General features: G+C 39.2%; 1 protein-coding gene across 1 annotated transcript in view; it reads left to right on the top strand.

Annotated features, from left to right (window-relative positions):
- The window catches only part of SLC25A21 (solute carrier family 25 member 21), a 263275-nt gene that overhangs the window by 219819 nt on the left and 23074 nt on the right, over positions 1 to 20382 (top strand). Inside the window, exons 4-5 of the mRNA XM_076345063.1 lie at positions 11805 to 11871; positions 18349 to 18408. Of these exons, the coding sequence (XP_076201178.1) occupies positions 11805 to 11871; positions 18349 to 18408 (127 nt within the window). The remainder of the gene's footprint in view (positions 1 to 11804; positions 11872 to 18348; positions 18409 to 20382) is intronic.

The raw sequence follows: 20382 nt of genomic DNA, 5'->3' as shown, positions 1-20382 counted from the left end.
CACATTTGTCTTGCCTGTTGATCTGGTCTCAAAAGGTATTTACGTGTCTCTGCATCACAATCTTGTAGCAGGTTTTTCATCAGTAACTGTACTAAAGTATATCACTGGTGTAAAGCCTTGCAAAGTCTGTTTGTAATCATTTAACAGCCAACTTTGGTTGGAAACCTTTGGTAAATCTTTGGTAAGTCTTCTTCATTTCTCAGTCATTTAAACCTACCTTGCCTGTCCTTTTTTCACTTTGAGAAACGCAGTGAAGGTTAGTCACCTCTCCAGACAAAGTAATGACATGACATCATAGTGCTTTATCTTATAAATTGTGTGAGAAGGATGAGAGGAATGTCATCATGGTGTGGGAGTTTCATAGTATTGAAGGTGGAATCTGTTTGGAAGCATGGCTGCATATTGCCTGAAAAGGGAGCTTTCATGTTTAAAATGTACTGTGATTAAAAAAAAAAGAAAATAAGTTTGTTTCTATTAACTGTCAACTCTATTTGTTCTTAGATAGGAGTAACATTGAGGAAAATGTGTTAACCCATATGGTATTTTTAGGGCCTTTGTGAGTGGTGCATGAAGAATAGGAGATATCCTTTTGGGCATCGCTCCAGCATCCATGACAGTCAGTGCATAACGCAGATCTTCATCTGACAGTTTTCTTAAGCAGTGTAACCTGGGCTGGGGTGAGCCGGCTGGAACAAAGGGCTGGAGTTCAGTTTCACACCCGTGCCCTCACTGTATCACCCTGGCACTGCACGATGGCACTCCAGAGGTGCAGGAAAGGAGACACTGCCACTGTACCTAGGGACAGTACCCGTAACTGTAAGAAATTTCTGCTTTTTCGAGGAGTTACTTTCTCGCTCCTCGAGTACATAAAACTCTTTCTAATAACTTTCTTATAACAGAATCCAGTTTCAGCGACACACAGAGGTATTTTGTCTGTCTTTAGGCAGGCAGTTGCCATTCGTGTGAGTTTCCTCACACATCTGTGTAATAATACCTTTCACTCCCATGGTACGTCTGGGTACCACGACTGCCTGCTAGATGGAAATTCAAGTGCCAGTATGTGTATGTATTCACAGTACCATTCACTGCCTAAGTAGTGCTACAAATTCTGCACACTTTGATCTCTGTGCGTATGAGACTGTTGCGCCCTACTGGTGCGACTATCAACAGTATTACTGTTACAAAATCATGAATCTTTTATGATTTCCTGCTAGAGGTACTGTAAAGGGAGTAAGAAAAATACCCCAAAGGTCAAGATGCTAAAAGATGGAATCAAATTAATTATTATGTGCATGTTTGTATATTTTTAATGATACCCTATTCTTTTTAATGCTAAAAAGTGCTGCCTTGAGATTTTTTTGAGAAATGGGAAAAATATGTAAGTTTTTTAGTTTGTTAAAAACACTATAAAACTACTACTGGCCTAGTTGGACTTTGGACTCCAGAAGGTCAATGTGTTTCTGAATCCAAATCATTGCAGACAAAATTTTGCACCTGCAGTTATGGTTGCCTGCAGTTCAGTTCAGTTTAAGTATCTACATCACTGATTGCATCTGTAAATTAAAAACATCTAAGTAACCTAAATTACAAGCACAAATAATTGCAGGTGCAAAACTCATACAAACACAAAATGATCTCTGAACGTTGGTCTTCTAAATCTCATTGTAAGTTATTCACTGTATCATGAACCTAGAGTCCTCTTGGGAGAGTCACTAATCTGTATAATGACACTGAAAGCCTCTTGAATCTCATATTTAGCTAGCAGATGGGAAAGAATACATGTAGTCATATAACTCCCTAGGGATTACGCATGTGGATATTGGAAGAGTATAACTTATTCCAATGAAGGCTAACATTAACTTGCAATCAAAAATTTCCTTCCTGAGCCACATTTTTTCTGATGAAATTAAAACAAATAAATGTTGTATTTTTATGAAGTCACAACCAATCTGAGTAGGACACACTCCCAGGGCAAGCACATTTTGCTAATCTCATAATTTTTCATTTAATGAATCACAGCATCAGTTTAACACAGAGAAATGCTGTCAGTCTTCTCCAGAAAACAATCTAGTTATCCTCTCTATGATTTTTTTTTTTTTAGTGTCAGAAACAGATTTCTAAGCGCATAGCTATGAAAGTCTATTTTTTCTCTGGTATCAAAACTAAAAATGAATCATTTTCTTGCATTCTTTAGCTTCAATAGACATAGGTGTGGAGCTACTTTAAAACAGTGACTGCTTCCTGTCGTACCAGTTACAGCAGTACTGTTAGCAAAAGGGGGGGAAAAAAAACCTTAAATTCTCTTCTAGTGTTTGAACAACTAAAACTCCTACTGAACAAATGAAGCATTCTGCCAGTTCTGACAATCCAAAATGCAATGAAGAATTTTTCTGTTTCAGAAGCTCCAGGCAAAGCTGTTTTGGCATGTCTGTAGCTTGTTCCTATTGCAAACAAAGGGGCAGCTAGAGGGAGAGTCTTTGGGGAAGAAACTGCTGTCAGTTGTAAGAAATGAGACATGTAGACCCATTCTACAGCCCAGCTAGTGATTACATGCAGGCAATTTTGTAAGAGCCTAGACCAGCTGCCAGTGATAATAACGCTGCCATTAGCACTGATTTCAACAGGAATTACATCAAACAGGCCAGCTTAAGGCTTCTCGGAAGCATGGGCAAAATCGGTATTTCGTTCATTGGCCATGGGGGCCAGACTACAAGGAAAGTGTTGAGAAGGAGCAGGCAAAGGTGGCAGGGAGCCCTGCAGGGTGAGCGTTGCTCTGCTGCTGGGCTGGCGGCAGTGGGAGGGAGCAGCGGGTGCTGCAGCTGGCAGGGTCCTGCCTCTCTGCCCGGCAGCAGTCGCCATCCTCCCAGGTAGCCTTATTCCTCCCTCAGCAGCAGCGGTCAGCCCAGCTTCACAGGCCCCTGGCACTGGCACGGTAAGTGGCGGAGGTGTGAGCATATCTACATTTTTCAAAATCCAATTTAATTTAATACACATGAGTCTATTACTCAAGCAGTACATGGTAACAATGTACCACTTAACTAATCAATTTATAATCATCCCTGGGAAAAAAAGCCAGAACAAGATGTTCTTTTTTTACACACAGAGAACTGTTGAGGCTATGTTGTGCGTTACAATGCAAGGCTCCAACTTCACCTTCCTACAACATTTTTTTAGGTGCTTGGGTATAACAAAACACAGAAAGCGTATGAGAAACATGTAGTATAAGAGAGGGCTAGACCTTCATTTGAATAGAGAGAAATTTTAACAAGGATTTCTTTTTTTTACTCTCACTTTTTGCTGCACGAAAGACACAGGAAAGGAAGGAGAAGGTTTCATCTTTCCCTCTCTTGAGGGATTTATATTTAGGTGTGTCCCGTAACATATAAATTCAGAGTGCAGAATAGAAAGCCAAAAATTAGCAAGGATTTTGACCAAGAGATTGAGAGGTGATTAAAAGTCATGGAAGAAAGACTCATTTCTCGGTAAGAATAACAAAGTCACATGGATGATGGATCATAATAACTTCATAATCTGACCCACATGCAGTAAATATGGTGATGTCTGTCATTTTGAATAAGTGAGGTAGATTGATGTTGATTATTAATCCATTTCTTGGCCAGTCTGATTGTTTCTGAGCCAGATCCTCCACTGTTTAGTATTTTTCTGAAGTGTCTTAAGAGCACCTTTCACTGACAGTCCCTTCCTTTTTAACCAGTCACTTTTCATACTCTGTGTTGCCTTAACTTATTTGAGGGATTTCTTTCATGAGTTGGTGTGCTTCTAGTATTCTCATAGCTGGACACTTGGTCTTCTTTTAGCATATAGGGTAACATCAGTGTTACTCCAGACACGTGTTAACATATAATTCTGTATTACATTTACTTGCTGTGAAAAAAAAATCTGTTTTTCCTTAATCCCCACGTGTTGCAACTGATGGTGATTTACGTGAATGCACACTCAGTGAAAAAAGTGAAATATGCTATGAAAATAAGTACCTAGTATTTAGTGCTGGTGTCTAAAATGGCAGGTATCTGTATAGTAGACACAGAATTGGTAAAGAAATATACTTGCATAATAGAAATTCAGAAGCTAGCTTGGCTAAGTGTCTCATTGATAGCTTTGTATGAAGTTCCTGTAGGGACATGTGTTTAACATTTGCAGTAGGATAATATACATAACATACTTCACAAGAAAGCAAGCTTTTTGGAGAGCAATGGAGTGTCCAAGCCTGGTTTTCTATGAATGTGCCCAACCTTTAATATCTTTTCAGCTCTGTGCCTGTTGCCCCTGAATGACACCCAGCCTTCCCTATAGCTGGGTACCTCTTCAGCTGGGCAAATGGTTGTAGACACTGTGATTGAGGGTGAACTACATGTGTGAACTGGCTAGTGGCTTGCTGCTCTCAAAATAAATGGCTAAATTGTAAGTCCCTTTTTCTCAGCGGTAGGTACTAATTTGTGCCTGCTTTCACTAAGCACTCGCTAGTTTTCCTGAAACTTCTGGGAATTTAAAATCTTTTAAATCTCCAGCTAGGTCCACATAAAGAGTACTTCTCACTAATAGCTATATTAAAGCAATATTGCCCTGTTTTCAATTGTTTTGCTTTCTGTCAGTAATAAATTCACAACATGCTACATACCATGAAATAAAAAGATACCTTTTTCCTGGTATAAATGAAACTCTAAGCAAATTTTACTACATTTAGACATTCTTTCTCTTTTTGAACACCCACCCTTCTACCAAGCATGTCTTCAAAATTCCTTCCCTTTGTTGAAATACAAAATTTTGTAAAATCAGAAAGTCGCGCATTCATTTAATGTAACTGACATGGTCATGAAACCCAGGTCTTTTATTTATACTTGGGATAATGCAGAGGTAATGAAAGCAGAATTGAACCTAAGAGGTTTTTTGTTTCAATTATAAAACAATGTGGGTAAGAGACTTGGATTTGACAGCAATAGAAGAAAGGGAATATTGTGTTCATGCCTTCAATCAGCTTTATTAGATCCTTAAAGGGAAAATTATGTGAAAGACAGAGGAAGAAAACAACAAACTAAGCAAGATCCCAATTTCAGTATAATTTGGAGAAAATAACTGATTTAGGTTCGTCATCTTGCCAGGGTGAATGACTCAAGGCTTCCAAACAAGAAATGGAAACCAGAAGGATAGCGAAAGCCTGAAAGAACAAATTGAGAAGATATGATTGACTGTAATGTTTCAAAATCAACTGCTGCAAAGATGAGTTTGGGCTGTTGCCCAGAATACAATTGAATGGTGATGTTCATTTAGACCCTTAATGCTGAAACAAAATAAGATGTAGCTGTGTTTCTGTTAGAGATTTACTTGTTCTTTCCAGTGTCTCTAGCTCGGGATATGATGTCACGTCCTCTCTCTTCTATCACACGCTGCAGTGATTCCTCCTGCTGTTCCATAGTTTTTCTGAACACCAGTTTTCTGAAGGAAGGCCTGAATCCAGGTGATAATATCTTTCAAATGTGAAATGTCATCACCATTCATTAGTTGACCTTGAAAAATTCTATACACTGTGTGCCAGTAGGCTAACTCGGTGTTATTGACCAAGGAAAAGAAGTACAAGATCGTTGTGTGTGTATGTACTTTCTGACTGACAGAGCCATTCAAGTTTTTGTTGCTATCGTGCTAGTTTTTTAAAATTAAGTGAATAGCTCATTCTGCAAAGATTTCAAATAATTGTATCTTTAATGGGCATGATTTGTAAAGCATTATTTGGAAAAGTTGGGGGCAGCTGCTTGTCCTCCACCTCAGACACAGAGGGTTCTAAAAGAGACTACGCTTTATGCAAAAAATTAGTCAGCTGACAATAGGCAGTGATGAGATGGGATTGTCTTCTACTTCCTCCTTTCCTTTATTCCTTTCATCTCACTGGCTGTGCTTACTAACCTTTTTTCTGTTTCTATTTCAAATGAGGAAGAAAAAAAACCCCTAAACCACAGTTCATAATTAAATACTGAGCTAGTTCTTACCATGTTTACTGAATTACATATTGCATATATGAATGTATATCCTCAAAGTTTTCATGTGTTTTTAGATTTCTAAACTTAATGTGTTCCATAGGAATGGACCTTAACTCCTTCCTGTCTGTTTTTCATGATGAGATTTGCCTCCACAGAGGAAAGGAGGAGTAAAGTAGTGAAACCCAGTTACAGATCCCTTAAAATTTTAGGGATTTGTAGAGCCATGAATATAGTTGCTGAGCTCTGCGGATTCTCCTACTTCACAGTAGAGATTCCTCCAGCAGAAAATCTTCAGTGTTGACCTTGCAGCTGCAATAAGCAGATCAGCTTGACATGACATGCACAGTGATATCTTTGCACAGGTATCTTTGCTGCAGGGTGGCTGATCTGGTAAAGAGGGCTTTAAACCAGGAACCGCAGGGGAGGGAGAGAGTTACAGCAGCTCGGAGGGAGCAATGGACAGGCTGACAAGCAAAGCACCTGGGGTGATGTGAACAAGGAGGAACACAAAATGAACAAAACAGGGCTTAAGTGGCATCACCTCAAGCATTTGCATGTAACCAAGGAAGTCTCTCCAAAGTGCCTGCACACTAAGGCACGCAGCATGGGGCATAAACACAAGGAATGAGAGATCTGTGTGCAGCTGCAGGGCTGGGATCTTGTTGGGATCCCAGAGATGCAGTGGACGGCTCGCATGACTGGAGTGCTGCAATGGAGGGATACAGACTTTTTGGGAAGGACAGGCTGGGAAGACAAGGAGCGGGAGTTGCCCTTTATGGGAGAGAGCAGCTGGAGTGCACAGAGCTCTGCCTGAGGGTGAATGATGAGAGCTTATGGGTAAGGATTAAAGAGCAGACCAATACTGGTGACTTTGCAGTGGGTGTCTACTATGGGCTGCCTGACCAGGAAGAACAAGCAGATGAGGCCCTCTACAGACAGCTAGAAGCAGCCTCGCATTTGCAGACCCTGATCCTCATGGGGACTTCAACCACCTTGATACCTCCTGGAGGGACAACATAGCAGGGCATAAGCAATTCAGGACGTTCCTGGAGAGCATTAATGGTAACTTCTTGACACAAGTGAAAGGGGAGCCAATGAGGAGAGGTGCTCTGCTGGACCTCATACTCACAAATGAGGAAGGCCTCATTGGGGATGTGAAGGTGGAAGGGATCCTTGGTGGTTGTGACCATGAGATGGTGGAGTTCAGGATCCTGAGAGGAGGGAGCAGGGCAAAAAGCAAGATCACAACCCTGGACTTCAGGAAAACAGGCTGTGGCCTCTTGAAGGATCTGCTTGGAAAAGTCCCATGGTATAAGGTCCAGGAAAGCTGGATAGTATTCAAGGATCACCTCCACTCCAGAGAAGTCCATCCCAACACACAGGAAGTCAGGCAAAAATACCAAAAGGCCTGTGTGGCTGAACAAGGAGCTCCTGACAAAACTCAAACATAAAAAGGGAGCATACAGAAGGTGGAAGCAGGGACAGGTAACGTGGGAGGAGTATAGAGACAGTCTGAGCATGCAGAGACATGGTTAGGAAAGCAAAAGGCCACCTGGAGTTGAACTTGGTGAGGGATGTCAAGGGCAACAAGAAGGGCTTCTATAAGTATCTAAGTGGTGAAAGGAAGACTAGGGAAAATGTGGGACTGCTGCTTAATGGGGCAAAGGCCCTGGTGACACAGGACATGGAAAAGGCTGAAATACTGAATGCCTTCTTCGCTTCAGTTTGTAGTAGCAAGACCAGCCTTCAGAAATCCAAAGCTCTGGAGGGAGGGGGAAGGTCTGGCATAAGGAAGACTTACCCCTGGTGGAAGAGTATCAGGTTAGAGAATACTTAAGCAAACCTGACATACGTAAGTCCATGAGCCCTGATGGGATGCACCCACAAGTGCTGAGGGAGCTAGCTGATATCATTGTAAGGTAACTCTCAATTATCTTTAAATGATCACGGCAACTGGGAGAGGTGCCTGGGGACTGGAGGAAAGCAAATGTCACTCCTATCTTCAAAAAGGGCAAGAAGGAGGATCCAGAGAACTACAGGCTGGTCAGCCTCACCTTGATCCCTGGGAAGGTGGAAAAGCAACTAATCCTGGAAACCATTTCCAGGCACATGAAGGACAAGGCAATGACTGGGAGCAGTCAGCACGGATTCACAAAGGGGAAGTCATGCTTGACCAACCTGATAACCTTCTATGATGAAATGACTGGCTTGGTATATGAGGGGACAGCAGTGGACATTGCCTACTTAGACTTCAGTAAGGCTTTCAACACTGTCTCCTATAAGATCCTCATAGAGAACCTATTGAAGTATGGACTGGATGAGCAGACAGTGAGGTGGATTGAAAACTGGCTGAATGGCCAGGCCCAGAGGGTGGTGATCAGTGGTACAAAGCCTAGCTGGGGGCCAGTAACTAGCAGTGTACCCCAGCTGTCACTATTGAATCCAACTCTGTTCAACATCTTCATTAATGATCTGAATGATGGGGCAGAGTGTACCCTCAGCAAGTTTGCTGATGATAAAAAACTGGGAGGAGTGGTTGATATATCAGAAGGTTTTACTGCCATTCAGATGGACTTTGACACGCTGGAGAAATGGTCTGACAGGAACCTCGTGAAGTTCAGCAAGGGGAAGTGTGAAGTCCTGCACCTGGGGAGAAACAACCCCATGCACCAGTATTATACTGGGGGCCAACCAGCTGCAAAGCAGATTTGCAGAAAAGGTTCTGGGGGTCCTCATGGACACCAGGTTGAACATGAGCCAGCAACATGCCCTGCAACCAAAAGGGCTACTGGTATCCTGGGCTGCATTAGGAGAAATGTTGCCAGCAGGTCAAGGAAGAGTATTCTTCCCCTCTGCTCTGCACTGGTGAGGCCACACCTGGAGTGCTGGGTCCAGTTCTGGGCTCCCCAGTACAAGAGAGACATGGACATACTGCCAGGAGTCCAGTGAAGGGCCACTAAGATGATTAAGGGACTGGACCATCTTTCATATGAGGAAAGGCTGAGAGAGCTGGGACTGTTCTGCCTGGAGGAGAGAAGGCTCAGGGGGGGATCTCATCAATGTGCACAAATACCTAAAGGAAGGGTACAAAGAGGACGGAGCCAGGCTCTTTTCAGTGGCGCCCAGTGACAGGACCAGAGGCAATGGGAACAAACTGAAACACAGCAGGGTCTGAACGTCAGGAAACACTTTTTTACTGTGAGGGTGACTGAGCACTGGCACAGGTTGCCCAGAGAGGTTGTGAAGTCTCCCTCCTTGGAGGTATTCAAAACCCATCTGGACATGGTCCTGGGCAACCGGCTCTAGGTGGCTCTGCTTGAGCAGGAGTTTGGATCAGATGATCTCCAGAGGTCCCTTCCATCTTCAACCCTTCTGTGATTCAGGACCAATGGATAATTGCTTTTCATATTTTCAGTTCCCATTTATCTAGAATTTTCAAACAATCAACTGCCTGGTCTGCTGAATCGCTGGTATTTCAACACCGAGCTGTGACAGAATGGTGGATTACTCTTTAGAAGTGATTACCTGCCTCACAAGATTGCTGAGATGGCAGATCTGTTGCTCAAATTCCTGGTATATCCTTCCCCTTCACATTCTCTCTGAAAAGTTTTCCCTGAGATCCTCAGAGACTGTGGGAATGTTACAAGGTTTATATATTCAATAGCTGCATACATTTGAGTATACAAGAAGGCAACATGGAAAAGCAACCTGTACTGCTGTGTAAGGCTAGGTAATGCTGCTGTGTGTTTTTAGAACTGAATTGTTGCTTTACACTGCATATTTCTCTGTTTATGCGTCTCTTACTAATGAGAAAATCTGGACTAAGTTTGGGTCTCACTTTTTGGTAGTCAGAGCTACACCTGTGAGTAGAGCAGTGGAGCACTTTTCATTTTCCAATTCCAATCATGCCGGAGTACTAGAAATTCCAAACGGGATGCCTGTTGTAGATATGCTTACAGTGTTTTAGATTGAGCTGAAAGGAAGAAAGTGTTTATAGGGATCTGTGTTCTTGTAGCTGATCCTGCTTGGACCTCAGTTTCAATTTGAACTCACATTAAACTGTATGAATTACATGCTTAAAGTTATTCAACATTTCAATAGCTTGCTGAATCAGCAATATACTCTGAATATGTATGAACCGTTAAAGGTTAAGACTGGATCCAGTATATCTATATTGTTATATCCATATCTATGTGGATAGATATAGACATGTGTATCTGTGTATAAATATATTTATGTTTGGAAAGTGAGACTTTGGGGAAATTCAAACATCTGATGACCCAATTGAATTCCTGAAATCTCCTACCCAAGGGCTTTCAGTGTTTTGTCATGAAACCATCATTGTGTAAAATGCTCAAAGTTTCCTTTTATCATGGACTGGAATTCATAACTTACTTCAGAGGAAGGATAAGCAATATTCCCACTCTGGAGCATCTTAGAAAGCCTGAATTATTTTATTTATATTGGAGCAGCTTAAGAGAACTCCAGAGAAGCGTTAGAAGAAGGGTGGAAAAAATGGTATAGCATTTGTCATATTTTACATTCATGTGGGGAATATGAATTTAATTGTTTTCCTTTGATGTGCACAGGATAACTATAGGAGAATCTGTTGATGTGATGACTCTTCCACACCCCGCAAAAATACAAAGTAATAGGCTGTTTTAGAAAGGTGAATCACCACCTTTCAACATCATCACCTTTCAACATTTTAAAAAGACACAAATGCTTTGCTTTAAGAAGTGATTTCTTCTGTAGACAGAATCCTCTTACAGTCCTGAAAGAAGTGTATAAACTCTGAAGATGGATAGGTTGTAAGATATACCTGTGTTGGCTGGCAAGGTAGCTTCTTGCTGATGCATTAGATGCCTTCTGAACTCTCCCCATGCACTATCTAGGTTAATGTGGAGACCTAGCAGACAAGAACTATGTCTACTTTTACCTCACCTGGGGATTTTGAGAACTACCTGTCATTTAAAGCATTCTCAAGACCCAGCATTATGCATCTACATTGGCCTTGTAAGCAGAGCTCAGGCTGCCTGCAAATGCCATGTGTGCTTGTAGCAGGCTATATATATATAAAATTTAGATGATGCAAATCAAAGCATTGCAACAAGTGGATCTTTGGCTTCAGGCCAGCTCCAAAAGTCAGCAGCTATTGTAAACTCCTTAGGTGTTTATGGAGCCAGGCAAGAGAGGGGCAAAGACCTGAATGAGTACAGTAGCAAGACATTGCCCAAACGTTTTTTCCAAGATGAAATACATACATTCTGTTATGGCTCTGTGAATAACTTGTGTTAAAACTAAGTTGTCAAAAAAATTACTTCATCTATTTTGAGGTATATTTAAAACTAAACTTTAAAAGATGTCTTGACCTAGCGTCTGAAGATGAGCGTGCAGGTTTTTTGTATGCAACTTGCTGAAGTCACAGTTTTTTCCAAATCTGTATTTTGTGACTTCAGTTTTTAATATTATCATTGCTATGTCAAGAAAATTAAAACAACAAAATAATACTTCCTCTTCATTGTCAAAACTGTTCCTCCTCCTTTAAATACAATTTCTTGCCTACTCAGAAAAAATGGATTAAATTTTTACTTATTCATTGCTGATTTTTTTATATAATCTCACCAGCACATAATAGAATTGGTAGCACATTAGTTACTTAGCAAGTAAGCAAAGAGTATCGTTATTTGTCTGTATGCTTGGAAATGCTGAAAGGTTAGTTGCTTTACTCAAAAGTGAAAACAGAATTGGCAGTATGGTAATGATATGTTGTTTATCCATACAAAATTAATTTCTTTTTTTCTTCAATAGATTGCTTGGCTTCTACAAAGGAATATTTCCTCCCATCTTGGCTGAGACACCTAAAAGGGCGGTGAAGGTAAAAACCCCATACTTCCTCCGTTAAAAATATGAGTAGGGACAGTGGCAGCTGTAAAACATTTTATTTCTCCCCCACTGACTGACATTAGAATCTTAAACTTATTTGGCATATTAATCCTCTGATTTTTAGTAGGAGGAAATTTTCCTCTTGATAGCGCAATAAAAACTCTGCTTGCTTAAGAAGTGTAGGATAAGGCTCTTAAATCCTAGGCTATTTTTGACCTGTATATATAATGTTACTGAAAAACAAATTACAATTAATTTATATAATAAAAATCAATAAAATACTTTAAGTGATATTTTAGCCTCATAATTACCTCTGGTTTAGACATTTTGTTTTACTGAAAATGCCTAGCAACTTGCAAAACAACTAATAGCTTAAAAAATTAACACAAGAAGCCATTAAAGAAGCCACTCACAATAAGTACTTACTCAGTAACTTGAAGTAATATATCTGTAGGTTTGAAGGGCTGCCCAGAGTTTTCTTGTACTCCAAAGAGCACTCTACTCCATGCTCTTACTTTTTTACAGATGCACATAGTAACGGGTGCAACTCTTCATCACGCAAAGAACATTTTACTCCAGCTTACAGTTGAAATAGATGCTAGCCTATCAAAGTGTATTTGCTGTCAAATGTTGATCTGATTTTCTTTTATTATCCTTTATATTGATTTGTACAGCATTATTTTAGTAACATTCCTAAGCAAAATACATCAATACATCAATTTTTTCAGTTGTCATGCAACCTTTCTAATTAAAACCTAGTAATTAAGCACCTCATCTTAGAGTTCTAAATCTATCAAAACATCCATTGTGTTAGGAGCAAATGTTTCTTTGTCTTTTACTTCAGAACTTTGAAGTGTCCCATAATTGCACCAAATGTGTCTGAAAGCAGTTATTATACAGAATGCCTTGATTTTCCTTTCTTTCTTTTTTTGTTTCTTTCTAAAAAGGCTGCATATGATTCTGGTCCTTAGTCTGCAATTAATCATTCACATTCCAATTCCTTTACAGAGGAATAATATTTGTATAAAGTGACAGGATGTGACCTTGTAACAGAATCCTAAAGGAGTTCTGGTAATGTCATCTTCTTGTTTGCACTGGCATTTTAGATGCAAACGACATATGTCACCTATCTCAATTATTTAATACAATTAAGAAAACTAAAGTTCTATTTAATAGCAAAGTGGCAGTGAAGAACAGATGGATGATATTTAGAAGACTCCTAATAACTCATTTTCTTCAGACTGTGATGTTTCCTCTGTCTCTCCATTTCATTTCATTTGAAACAGGTCAAAGTCAATCTTATCATGCGTTTTAGATTCCAGCATATATTCAGTTAAAATACAAAACCAGGTTTGATTTCTCTCCTACCAGCCTGAGTCATTCAAAAATCTTGAGTCACTTTCTCTTACTCAGATTGATTAAATTGGCTTAAACCCCACGATATTCAATATAATTATAGAATCATAGAAAGATTTAAGTTGGGAGGGATCTCTGGAGGTCATCTGGTGCTGACTTCATAGTTAGATCAGGTTGCTCGGATGCCTTGTCTAGTCGAGTTCTGAAAATCTTCGAGGATGGAGACTGCAGCCTCTCTGTGCTCCTGCTTCAGTGCTTAATTGCTTTCACTGTGAAGAATTTTGTCTTATATCCAATCCAAATTCTCCTGTTGCAACTTTTGCCTATTGCCTCTCGTGGTTCTGTTGTAGACCTCTGAGAAAGTCTGACTGTCTTCTGTATAACCTTTAGATGGCGGAAGACAGGAATTAGATCCCCTTAGCCTTCTCGTCTCCAGGCTAAACAGACTCAGTTCTCTCAGCCTCTTGTTGTACATCATAAGCTCACAGCTCCTTAAATGTCTTACTGGTGCTCCCTTAGTGGGATACTTTCTACCTAGTTCTTGGGCATTTATGTGAGGGCTCAGTAGTGTTTCTGCAGCCATGAGAATCAGGTTTAAATGCTAAACATTTTTTAATTAAATCATTGGATTCTTTAATTCTTTACACTATTCCTTTAAATTTTATGCTCTCCCTAGGACACCAGGAGGACTTTAAGATACCTTGAGACATCAGCTATATTCTACATTAGAAGAATTCAGTGACAGCATAGGGCAGGACAGTAATGTCCTTGTAAGACCCTGGATACTGAAGCAATTCAATGTCAGATGTTACATGCCAGCACAATTTCTAACATCCCAAGTGGGGTTTGTACCCATGCTTTGACCTGAAGAGAATCAAGCTTGTCTCAAATTTCCACTAACCTTATTTGGATATGACCCCAACAGAAGGGTCACTGCTTCTTTTGGCTCACTCTCCACCTTTTATTCTTCTAATGGTTTTCCTCATTTTAACAGGCTCCAAGATGTCCCTTGTCCACTGCCAAACTGGCTAGTGAGATTTAGAGGAAGGCTATGTCCATGCCTTGGTTTTGAGACTTGAGAAAGCACAAAAGGTAGAGAGGCAATTTCTAGGTTCCAGCAGCCTTGGTTTGTGTTTGTAATGAACTTTTTTGAAAACTTCTAGTTATAATGTCTTTTATATCTCATAAAAGTGTGTAGAGCATGGACAAGGGCGATTTTGTACTAAGAAGAAATGTACTTGTGCTACCGGAATATTGTATTTATCTGGTGTGGATATTTCCGAATAAAAATAAAGCTACTAAAATGAAGTTATTTAGCCCCAGTTATTCAGCTAAGTGTTGAAGATACAGCTTCACTTTTAGTCAACTACGTTCTCATGTCTGTCTTGCTATTTCTTTTTTTCTCTCTCTTTATTTCCCTTCTAAAAAGAAAGCTGGTATTTCTGGAAGACGAAAAGTCAAAGTTTATAACTTTATGTTAGATTGAACTTGGAGGAAAGAAGTGATGATGCCAATACAATGGTTAACAGATGAACTTTTGGGGCAAATTTATATTGTTCATGTGTTCCCAGACATCTTGTTTCAAGCATATATTTTTACCTTAGAGTTATTGAGACATCTGGTAAGTACTTTGGCTATTTTCTGTGTAACTTGAATTAAAGTGTATCTTTGCCAGATGGACAATATTGGTTATTATATACACAAAAGCATGTTTTAAATACATTTATTCTGAGATGTTTTTGTGAAAAGCTATTAACTTAATACAACTGTAGAGAAAAAGACAAACTACGCTGTGTTTTTAAAAACATTTTGGGTGGACATACGTGATATAAATCCATATGATATAGCTAGATGCTTTTGGGCAAAATTGTATGTATACTAGCCACTCTAGCACACCCAGCAACATTCATACTGAGTTTTATTGCTATTGATTTGTTTTCTTTAAAAAATGATATAAAGCATAGTTACTATTAAGTAGTTACTTTATTTATGACTCTAGGAAGTTATTGATTTTTAAGGTAACATTTTTAAGACCAAAAAATTGCTAGGTAATGTATTTCTGCCTTTATTACAACCATTTTACAGATCTGTAACACTATGGAAAACATTAAGGAATACCAGAAATTCCATTAAAGGTTAGGAGGGTAACAATGAGTAGAAAGATGCTGGAGAGAGAATAAAGCAAACTTTATCACAATAAGAAATCAATTTAGTTCAGTGAAGTAACTCACCCACCCACAATTGACACTTTCTCAGAGACTTCCTTTTACCTATAAAATATCTTCAGTTATCCAAAAAGATAGACCTACAGTCTAAGTAACACTTCTATCTTTTCTGATTATTGGCAAGGCCAGTACAACAATTTTAAACATATTTGCAGGATGTTTGCAAGATTAGTGTTCAATCTGTACACTATTTGGAGAGCAGTTAAAATCTGGGCCCCAATTCTAGGACCTTTTCTGCAAAATGAGGTAATAATCCCTGCTGAGGATAAAAAAAAGTATCTATCCACTGGCCAGAGTATCAGTCCTTCAGTTTTCAGAATTTAACATCCTAATTTTGCATTATGTATACATATTCCCTCCTGCTTTAAATGTTGTGGCATTATTAACACATTAACACCCAGTTCTCTGATGGTTTTGGTGTGATTCTAGTGACTTTTCATTTGAAGCAGGTCTTGATTGAAAAATGTTATTGACTTTGCCATAGGGTTCTAAACAAGTTAAAATGACAATGTGGCGCTTACTACTCGTGTTCCTGTACATGTGGTTTATGGAAAAGCTGTTTTGTTCTGATAGGTCTGTGGTAACTGAGCCCTGAGGGACTGAGCTTGTCTTCTTTGGCTGAGGACCAGCACAGGTCACCCAGTCTTTCTGTTTTGTCTGAAAAATTCTATTCCCTTATGTTTCTTATGATTCCCACATCTCCGTTGACCTCATTTCCCATCGCCTTCCCCTTGTGGTGAAACAGTTTGATTGTCACATGCATGGGCAGGTGCTATGTGAGGGATCACGGCCTCACATGTGGGAGCGAAATGCACAGACTTTCAGAGGATCCCACCTTCGTTTGAATCAGCTTGCTCTAAACTAATCAAGTGTTACAGGTCAACTTTGGAAAGTAGCCAGGAAAGTCAGAAGTTCTAGTTACTTACTTTTGCTATACAGGGATGTGACAGCTCTTGCTCTAGTAGATATCCACCTGCGCTGATGGAGGCTTGGTGAAGCTGTGACGGGTTTTTGTTGTTCAGTCCCATAATACTGGATGTGCCGTGTAAAAGCCACTTTTCTTTTGCACGCAAAGTTGTGAATACTTCTTGGACCGATTACAGGACTCACACATAGTGAGCTGTAGTTACAGGCTTTGTGTTGTTCCATGTGTGAAAATCACGTGGAATAACACCTCCAATATCTTTGGTTTTACCTGGAATTCAGATATCTACTCTTTATAACCTGCAATATTTTCTGCTCTCCTCATTCCTCATGCCAGAAGATGGTTTTCACTGCCCTCAGAACTGTCTTATGTGGCATCAACCTGAAGTGCTTTTTCAGTGGCTTCAGCAACATATTTGCAGAATATGAATTTGAAACAACGTGGGTTTTGGGGAGATGTACTGTGCACAGAAGCACTGGACTAGAAAGGATCTCTTAGGCCAGCAATCTAGTCCCCTGCTGTTCTATAATCTCCTTCATAAACTTATCAAACTCTCCCTTACAAGTGATTAAGGTTTTTCCCCCATTATTCTTATTGGAAGACTGTTTCAGGACCCCCACTCCTTTGGTTGTGAGAAAGCTTCATGAGATTTCAAGCCACATTCTATTTATGAGTAGTTTTTACTTTTATACCCTATTACCCTATTACCCTATTATATGTTACATATCTTTCCTTTCCTTGTTTTTCATTCTCTTGCAGCCTCTCTTTTGCTAGACTAAACAAGGCAAGCGTTTATTCTTCTTCAGTCTTCATTCTTAAAAAAATCTTGAAGTTCTCCTTATGGTCCTGGTAACCCTGTTTTGAATATGCTGTAGCCTGAGTTCATCTTCTTTGAACAAGGGAGGCCAGGTTTGTGTGCTGTATTTCAGAGGACATCTTAGCAATAATTTGTAAAATGTCACAAATGCCCTTTCTTTAGAGTATACCTTGACTGATGCATTTTAGACTTTGTGTCCACAGACAAGGAAATAGGCGGTGAAAGTCTGTCTGTGCATGTCAATGGGAGGCTTCTTACTGACTTCAGTGCAGTCAGGGTTATTCTCAACACTGTTCTTGGAAAAATGAAGCTGTTAATTTATTCCACTTCGATTTTTAGAAGATTTCACAAAAAGTATTCTGAAAATTAATGGATTTGGGTGGCAAGAAGTGTTAGGTTGCAAAGTGAACCATTTACAGATGGTTGCCTTTCTCCATGTTGGTGCAGGTGAAACTGAGCTTCTCATTTCTTTCTTGAAGTTGAAACATAAAAGAGTATAGCTGTCAAAACTCATCTTCTAAGGAATCACAGGTGTGCAGAACTTCTGAGCACCACTGACTGAAAGCAGACAATTGGGTGAAAGATTTATTTGTAAAGAGCAAAAACTAAAAGAAATGTGTCTGTTGACAGTAAAAGACTATAAAAATCTACAGACTTTCCATCTTCAAAATCTGCAGTTACGTCTCTCTGATGGGAAGTAGACTAATATCTGAGAAATGTGAAAGTGATTACAGTATATTATATTAAAGATGTGAAGGTGATTTCTTGGGAGAAATGATAGTATCTGCTACTACATTTATACCAGTATATGAAAGTTAGGTGCTAGAGGAAAAGTGTATAAATTAAAAACATGAACTATGTGTTGTAAGCGAACTCTTACGTAAAACATTACTTTAATTGCACTTATGCTGCTATTATGTATGATACACAAATGAAATCAGTTCTGAAGCCTAATTACCTGCTATTGCACATCTAACACTGCTACAGACAGTGTGAAACAGAAGTGGCTTATGTTTATTTTGCAGAACTGCACACAGCTACTCAGGATACGAGGTAGTGAAGCTCCACTGTAGTTTGGGTTTACTCATTTGCATAAGTAACTCATAATTTTTTTCAGTGCAATTTCAGTCTAACTTTTATTTACAGTTTTTCACCTTTGAACAATACAAGAAGCTACTAGGATATGCATCATTACCACCAGGACTGGTATGTATGGATACAGAACTTCATGTTCTAATTTAATATGTGTATACTGAACAGTCCCATCCTTTTCTTCCCATAGAAGGAGCCCAAAATTAAAGGGGCCAGTTCAACCAAGAGTTTCTCGGAACAGACTTGTCCCTTGAAAACACTGATAGCAGAATTTATCAAAATGATCGTTACGTTAATTTTTATATCAAATGTCTTCAAAATAATTCCCTACAATGTCATAACATTTGTCAACATGGATAGCAACAGCCACCATGGAAGAGTCTGTATGCAGCTTGTCATTCTTCATTCTTGCAAAATAACAGAAAAAAGTTGAACATCAGCAATTTTTATTTATTCACGTGATAGTGACTAAAGACCTCAACCAGGTATCAAAGTGCTATTCTGCAAGGCACAGTGCAGCTATAACAAAAATGTAGACCTCAGTCTTATTCTAAAGGCTTTATAACAGAAACATAAGCTATTGATAGGAAACTGCTACCTCCTTTGAAGTCAATGACAAAACTCCCTTATACATCAGTGGAGCTAGGTTTTCGTCTCAAGAACATAACTTTTAAAAACAAAATACAGGACATACATACAAACAAAAATGTTTTAATGCTAAAATGTAGCTTACATATGTTGTCTGCATTCTCATGCCTAGGGCTTAATTCTGCTATCATACCATTTGGAATAAAAAACTTTTTATAAGAATTACTGCTTTCTGTGGTGTAAGGATGTAAGTAATATGTAAGTAATAGTAAATATGTTTTCACAATAATGGCATCACAACTGTAGGAAACAATTGATATCTTTATGGTTACGCTATAAAGGTTTTGGTAATGAATGTTTCCCAATACTGATTGTGATAATATTTTCAGAAAAATCTTGAGAAAGGGTGCACGTAACTTCCATGGGAGATGCTGGCCAGCTTTCCCCAAAATCATAAGGTTTTGTTTAAAGGTCATTTTTAACTAGCAAGTTGTTTCTTTCCTGAAAATTTTCCGTAAGTTCTCATTCAATATTTCTACTTTAATCTGTTGCTTCCTTCCAGTTTACTTATTTTGCATTTGTTAAACATTTTTTTTCTCTGTAGAGGCTTCTGCATTTTTCTTATCATTATCAATGTATCAGAGCGTTAAGCAAGACTAAAAACGTGAATTATCTGGAAGAGGGTAAATACCCTCTTTGTTTGTTAAATAATAAACAATAAAATCCTGAACACCTGTATTCTAGCTTTCTTGGTCAAATGAGTTTTGAATTGGAATTTGTTTTATAGTTTTGGCTCTCAAGAGAGAAGTTTGTGATGACTGAAGGAAATATGTAAAATCTTGTCTTGTAAGAACAAATAACTCTCCACACCGTGTGAACCAAAATAACATCAGAAAAAAAGGAGACATTTGCTTTATCATCATTTCAGGTCTCTTTCAAACAGTATTACTGCCATTTACATTTGCCTTCCATTGCAGCAACTGAATGGTCATAGAAGCATATTAACTAGTTTAAGCAAGTTTCCTCTTCCTCTTAATTATTCCACTGACCCTATAGTTGTTTACAGTATCTCCTATTTTATCTTGGGTTTTTTCAGCAGGCTCTTCTCTTCCTTAGATGTAAATAGAGAGACTGATATTTGTTCTCTAGCAAGTGGAAAGAACAGAGTTTAAGGTTCCATAGTACACCATCACTTTTTTTGGAGGAAAATACGCTTGAAACCTGTAAACATGCAATAGCTGACCAAAAACTGCTCTGATTCATATAGCAGATGCAGCAACCATCAGACACCTCTGACGTTTTTAGTGCAATTCTGTTACCATAGAGGCATTTTTGCCCCTAAGACAGCCATGGTAGCGAGGGAAAAAGAAGACTGAGAGGCTCTAAGCTAGGCAGAATGCTCCTAGGTGCCTCAGCAGACCTCATATCAAGACAACGTTTATTGTGAAGAGAAATGCATACGTTGGCAACATCTTCCTGCTGGCTTCAGTCTCACAGTTG

Source organism: Aptenodytes patagonicus, chromosome 7 (assembly GCF_965638725.1).
Source record: "Aptenodytes patagonicus chromosome 7, bAptPat1.pri.cur, whole genome shotgun sequence".
Taxonomy (NCBI): Eukaryota; Metazoa; Chordata; class Aves; order Sphenisciformes; family Spheniscidae; genus Aptenodytes; species Aptenodytes patagonicus.
This window is presented reverse-complemented; position numbering and strand designations above follow the sequence as displayed.